The following is a 7782-nucleotide window of genomic DNA, read 5'->3' on the forward strand; positions in this document are numbered from 1 at the left end:
ATACAATTGCTTTATTTTGTATAAGAACACTAATTTATACCTAGTTCAACTTTCATAAAATTCACTGTTCTCATAACACCTATCAAAAATAGTTATACATAGTGGGTACCTGTTAAATTCATTTGTAAATAGTATTACATAGGGGGTGCCTGTTAAACACCAATCGTGATCATGTATCTATACAACTCAAATAATATTCAAATGTCAAAAGTGAGGCAATATTAAATGTATAAAATCATCATAGACATTTCAAATTGAATCATTTCTAAACTTTCCGAGGCTGATTTCTACAATAACGCCTATTGTGACCTGCAATACCACATATACTGCATGTATTTGTCCCCTTAGATTCAAACATCTCTCTTGCTGATTTGTCGCGAGCCTTTTTTCTTGGTCTTCCAGGAGGCCTTTTGAATTCTGGAGGCAGAACTAAATCAGTCATTATGTATCCACGGACCACCCACTCTGTTTTATCTGGCAATGGGTATATTGGAAAACCATAAGTCTTCAACACTATTGTCGGTGTGTATAAATTCGAGCAGAACTCATCTGGCCGTAAACTCTTGAACTTTAGAACAGCCCAAACATGTTCACATGGTATTTCTTCATACTGAAAGCTTCCACAAGTACACATTTTCTTCTGAAGACAAACTATATAATTTCTACCTTTATCATTGACATTGTGAACATATTCAGTTGACGGAAAAAGCTGCAATATACAAAAATAGATCAAAACAGATTATTATGTACAAATATATACAAATATGTAGAAACCATACCATCAATCGTGTACTCATTGCTTCATTGATTTTGAGTATCTCCTAAAATTTTCCAATCAAGGGAGTAAATGTGAATGATGCCTCTTTTTTGTTTTCACAATTCCATCTGCCAAACATCAGCCTAACTTCCTCTAGAAAATCATCAATTGGCAATTCTCTTGCTGAAACTAATGCCGCATTTATACTTTCTGCGATATTCAATGTCATTGACCAACCACGATGAACTGGTGCATAAATCCTAGACCACTTATCATATCCAGCTAACTCCAAGTATTCCTTTACTCGTATATCTACCTTCTCTACTATCTTAATTAGCCTATCAAAATCTGATTGACTGGACGTCTTAGCCATTGTATAAAATACTAGACTTAATTTTTCATGGGATTTTCTATACTTTGTCTGAACATTCTTCTAAAGGTGCCACATACAAGCATAGTGTTGCACATCATTATACACTTGCGTAACAGCCTTTATGATGCTATCGTTTCTATCAGACACAATACACATATTGTTCCTTTCCCCATACGATTCTCTTAGTTGTTCAAAGAACCATGTCCAAGAGGCATCATTCTCTAAATCTAAGACACCGTATGCTAGTGGAAATATATGACCTACAAATACATATTTATACAGTTACAGAATTACAGATTATAAATATATATATAAAGAGTTATGTATAACAGCCATTCATAATTCATATATGTATATATAATATAAAATACATATTTATATACCTGCACCGTCAGTCGTACTTGCTGCTACAAAAGTTCCATTATAAGGTCCTCGGATGTGATTCCCATCAACTACGACTACAGGTCGGCAATGGTCAAATTCTTTGATGAAAGGATCCAATGCAACAAACAGGTACAAAAACCTATCTTCATCTGTTTTCTGCAAGCGTATATGGGATCCTGGATATGTAATACCCAATATATACAAATACTCAGGTAGTTTGCTGTAGGATCCTCATGGCGTGCCCCTCAAAGAAATCAAAGCCCTTTCTTTAGCTCTCCAAGCCAACATGTAAGTTATATCAACACCACGATCCAGCTTCATGTCTTTTTTTATGTCAGCAGGTGTGTATTTCCTTTTATGATCTACCAATTTAGGCTTAACAATTCCTCCAACTAAATTGCTTGTTACTTGTCGTTGTGAATACACCCTATCTTTCAGTGAACATTTATGTTCAGCGTTGAACGCTCTTATTCTAAACATTCCTGATTTGTTAATATCTAAGGCCTTCATTAACCAATCGCATTCATCGGAGAAACACACAAGTGTATAACTACACGTAAAATAACCAATATATACAGATAAGTCAAAATTATACACCTAATAACAGTTCAACAAATTTATACAAATGATGTTACCTGATTGAATTTGACCTCTTTGTTTTAAACTGAAATCATTCCGCAATTGCATATTGCTCCATTACACACTTCAATGTAGCTTTATTATTGTATACTTGATCTACCTTTACATACTTATGTGATGGATCAGTAATCACCACACTGCAATTCTCCATTTGAAAGGTATCGAGGGGATTTACTATCTCTGCAACTGTCAGTTTCTGTTTTCAAATTCCTCAAAACCAGTTATACAAAGTGATCCAGAATATCAGATGCTACCGTAGTTGAACTTTCACAATGTTCACTGTTCTGATAACACCTATCAGAAATAGTTATACAAAGGGGGTATTTGTTAAATTTATTTGTAGATTTTTTTAGCATTACGTATACCCGCACCCCCATCTCATTGTGTATCACCATCCTAGTACTGCTCTGATCAACCTTATATTCAATTTTTAGTACCTTCACAGTCACATCCACAGCTAGTTGAGTTGCAATTATATTATACAACTCTGTAAATGAGGCATTTTCTCTAAAAACAACTCCCTCAATAACATAGTCAACATAACAGTTTGCATCATCCCATGTTCTAGAATGCATTACCAAAATAGCTATGGAAGACATTCATGTATACAATTAAATATAAGTATAAATCAGTTGTTATTAATCCATTTATACATACACTAATTTATACAATTTTACAAATCAAAATAACTTTATACAAACTAACTGCACAGGAAACAATTGAAACATACATTCAATCAAAGCTCCGATTATTCATTCCGATTTGAATTTTGATTAAATAGTTTATACAATTATAGATCAATTAAAATACAATTGAATCAGTTTCTTCAATTAGAAGACCTAAATATCAATAGATTCAACCAAAACTCCAGAGCACCAAACAGAAAACAGATGAAATTCATTGTATTATGTACCTGCTGTATAATCAACAATGAAATCGATTGATTTGTTTTTGAATTGTAGTCGCCAATACGACGATCTCAGAAGAAAATTGATTGTAGTCGCTGATCCGACGATCTCAGAAGAAGACGATCTCAGAAGAGAAGTGATTTGGAGAAATTAACTCCGCATAAACTACAACTATCAATGAATTATACATACTCAAATCGCAATTCAACTAAAACTAATTTATACAATTTTACAAATCAAAATAACTTTATACAAACTAACTGCACAGGAAACAATTGAAACATACATTCAATCAAAGCTCCGATTATTCATTCCGATTTGAATTTTGATTAAATAGTTTATACAATTATAGATCAATTAAAATACAATTGAATCAGTTTCTTCAATTAGAAGACCTAAATATCAATAGATTGATCCAAAACTCCAGAGAACCAAACAGAAAACAGATGAAATTCATTGTATTATGTACCTGCTGCATAATCAACAATGAAATCGATTGATTTGTTTTTGAATTGTAGTCGCCAATACGACGATCTCAGAAGAAAATTGATTGTAGTCGCTGATTCGACGATCTCAGAAGAGAAGTGATTTGCTGGCAAGATTGGTGCGTGAATTAAGGGATTTTATACCTCGTCAAGCTGATATTACCGCCATTAAGTTTCAAAATAAATTGAATTCTATTTATACAAATTACAGCTGTAGAAAAAAAAAGTACCTTTTATAAGAAGCGATTACAGTTGTAGGTATAGCTATTGTTGGTAATTATTCAAACTTTAGCTAATTTGATTAATTACTTTAATTACTGTAGCTAAACGCGAAAATTTCCCCATGTACTTTGCCTTTAGGGCATCCCCAACCCTACCCTCTATTTTACTTTCTAAAAATAGAGTTCTTTATTTTTTCAAACAATCAACTCCAACCCAATTCTCTATTTTTCTCTCTAAAAATGAATCTTTTTCTCTCTCTTCAATATTATATTATTATTTCCATTTCATTTTTATTTCCTTATTTCATAATATAATTCAATTTTTTTTGCAAATAATCACCCTATAATTTATATAATCTTCATATAATATAAAATTTTATTCTTTTCAAATTCTTCATTTAATAAAAAATTATTTTATTCTAAATAACATAAAATGCGACAAATATTATATATAATACATATTAGCGAACAATTCAAATCAAAGTGAAATTATTGATGAACTACAACTATATCATCAATATTAGATTATCATAAAAATTATTTTAAATTTTACATGAATATTCAACTTTCAAGATTGCTACGTTTCTCTCATAAATGCTCTATTAATATATTACGGAGTTCAAATGAATAATTTTTTGTCCTCATTTTTTTTATTTATAGCTAAAAATTGTTCACATTAACGATCAATTATTTTGTATACTAATTTACTTCCCCTATTACATTTTAAACTATTGCATCAAGCATTTTCATGCTCATTAAAAAGTGTAGTTTAATCATTTATCAATATAACATAAAGGTGGATTGTTTGAATTATCGTGTAAATTTTGTGCATTCTTCATAGTGAAAAATAATTATAATTTTAAATTACATATTTAAAGTGACAAGAACTTTTAAAAAATCAAATTAGAAAAATTGTGAATTCGGGATGGAAGTAGTATGCTTATCAATAATATGTTTTTAGATATTATATTACTAAGAAAATCAGTACAAATATTAGAGACTTAATTAATAGTCTTTTATAATATAAATAATATTAAAATAATTTTATATTACATATTTAAAGTGCTAATTTTTTTAAAAATAAAATATAAAAATTATTAATTCGAATGAAAGTAGTAACTTTTATATAATATATTTTTAGATGTTATATTATATTAGAAAATAATTATAAATAGTAAAGACTTAATTAATGATATAATATAAATAATAAAATAATCAAAAAGTGAAATAGAGAGGTGAATAGTAGTTCTCTAAATTTGGAGAATTACTATTCATCTCTCTATAAATGGAGTATAGAGAGTAATATGGAGAAGGGTTGGAGAGGACATTCTCTATTTTACTCTCCATATATAGAGAATGGAGAGTAAAATAGAGATGGGTTGGAGATGGTCTTAAAAGTTGAAACCTCTACCTAGGCCCATGCTGAGATTGACCAATTGAAAGCCCACCACAATTATATCATTCTCCATTGGGAGATTGACATGAAGGTACAAGTAAACTTAGAAGGGTAAATCATATAAATATGCTATATTAAAGAAATATTTCTCATCTATGGCAATATAATTTTTCTAACTAAATTTAACAATTTTTTGGAATTAAGAAATTGTACAGTTGCTTGCCTCTTTCTCTGCCATTTTTCATTTTCCTTCACTTTTTTTTTATTCTTTGTTTTCTTTGTCTCTTTCTCTATCATTATTATTTTCCTTCTCTTTTTTCTTTCTTTTTTTAAAAAAAAAATTATTCTTCTTCTTCTTTGAAATTTTCATATAAATAACTATCTTCAAATCAATTTTTGCCTATATTTTATTATTTTTACCCAAAAATATGACGGAAAAAGAAATGGAAAGATGAAAATTTGTACAAAATCATATTTTCAAGCAGAAATTTCAAATCTGTAAAATTATAGCAACAAGAGTTCACCATGAAGGGTCATTATAAAGCTTCAAATTTTGAATTCATTATTTGAATTTTACGAATTTGTGATTAGCTTGGATAGATTGTTCCTACAAATAATTAAAAATGTCGTTTGAAATTTATCTCTCAATTTTAAGAGGATTTGGTTAAGTTTATAATTGATTTTAGGAGAAATATTAGATTGAAACTCGAAAAAGGTGAAGTTATGGAACTGTATGACAATTGTATTAAAATCATGAACAATGCATTTATAATACATATTACAAACTTCACTCTTTTTTAGTGGTATCAACCAAAATAATTTAAGTAACACACTCGTAATACATTTATAATATAGGAACAAAACATTTGTAATACATATTGCAAACGCCGCTTTTTTTCTTAGTGATACAAATCAAAATATTTATAAGATATATATAATACATGTTTTATTCATGAATAGTACATTTATAATACATATTGCACACTAATAATACCTTTATAAGACACCCACATTACATTTTTAAGACATATTGCAATCGTCACTCATTTTCTTAGTGATAAATTAAAATATTTATAAGACACATATAATATAAGTTTTATTCATAAGCAATTCATTAATAATACATATTGCAACCATCACTCATTTTTTTAGTGATACAAATCAAATAATTTATAAGGCACATATAATATAAGTTTTATTCAAGAACAATACATTTCTAATACATATTGCAAACTTTACTCTCTTCTTAGTGATACCAACCAAATGATTTACGTAACACACTTATAATACATGCACACTACATTTTTAATACATATTGCAAACATCACTCATGTTTTTAGTGATACAAACCAAAATAATTTATAAGATACATATAATACATGTTTTATTCATGAATAATACAAGTTTAATTCAATCTACAGATTATTATCTTGTTTTTCATTACTAATTTTTTTTTAATTCTTAATTTTCTCTTCTAAATTCAACTTTAATATTGTGTAATACACTTTTAGTGCAAATTTAATTGATTTTGTAGTTTTTTATTTGTTACTATTAGATTACTTGTTTAATTGATTATTGATATAAGTTTAATTCACTCTATAGGTCATTGTCTGGTGTTTCATTAGTTACATTTTTTATCCATGCTTAATTCTCTCTTCTAATTAAACTTTAATATTTTTGAAATAAACTTTTAATACAAATTAATTCATTTTACAGTTTTGTAACGACCTGATTTCCATCGTTATGGAAAAGCCAATGGAGAAAGAATTGGGGTCAAAAAACTTTTTCGTAGTAGTTGGATTTTCCCAACCTAGTCCAGATTTGGATGAAATCGGAGTCATTAAGGTGTAGGGAAATCTGGTAACAACCGGGTGATTTAATTATGTTTTTGATTACATGAGTAGTTAGATAACTCGTTAAGAAATTCGTACGACTTTACGGAATTGAATTTAGGCGAGTAGAACTCCCGAAATCGATCTTAGCGTAAAGGATATTTACTGAGCGTTGTGGGTTAGAAATGTGTTGTAAAATGAGAATTTTGGAATTTTTGAAATAATTCTCTGTCTCGAGAATGCCGCTTTGGCGCTGGGTTTTGCCGCTTTGGCAAGACCGTTGTGGCGGGCCCGACGCAAATTAAGGTCGTTAATAAACCCTTAAACGACCTCATTATGCATTTTTCGACCTTTAGAGCTAAGGAACGACCCCCAGGCGACTCCTACTTGTTTTTCACCATTCTTGAGGCTAAAGGTTAGCTTTTCACTCCCCGAATTCGTTTTTCGATCCATAGAACGTTATAAAATGGGTGATTATTGATGGGGGAGGGTTTTGTTAAAGATTCTATGGTGGACACAACCCTAAATTGGGTATTAGGATCTTGGGTTTGGTCTAGGATTATTTGGTTTGTTATAGTCCGGATAATTATACCTTTGATTGTTGATCCTTGCATTAATTGTATGTTTTTAGACCACGGACAAGCGGGAAGAATCCGCAAAGGGAAGATTCAAGTGTCTTAGGGTATTCAAGCTTGGATTCGAGGTAGGTGATGATTGTGATTCTATGTTTGTGTGATATATGTTTGTTCTTGCTTCATTATGATACATGTATGTATGCGAATGTTGC

The 7782-nt window shown here is 29.9% G+C and overlaps 1 protein-coding gene across 1 annotated transcript; it reads right to left on the reverse strand.

Moving 5' to 3' along the window:
* Nucleotides 1–265: 265 nt before the first annotated feature.
* Nucleotides 266–1130, reverse strand: LOC107061743 (uncharacterized). The gene is made up of 2 exons (XM_015311525.1): nt 861–1130; nt 266–709 (listed from the first exon to the last, which is right to left on the reverse strand). The coding sequence occupies exons 1-2, from the start codon at nt 1128–1130 to the stop codon at nt 266–268; spliced, it is 714 nt and encodes a 237-aa protein (XP_015167011.1).
* Nucleotides 1131–7782: the final 6652 nt, after the last annotated feature.

This window comes from Solanum tuberosum, unplaced genomic scaffold (genome assembly GCF_000226075.1).
Source record: "Solanum tuberosum cultivar DM 1-3 516 R44 unplaced genomic scaffold, SolTub_3.0 scf00159, whole genome shotgun sequence".
NCBI classification, from domain to species: Eukaryota; Viridiplantae; Streptophyta; class Magnoliopsida; order Solanales; family Solanaceae; genus Solanum; species Solanum tuberosum.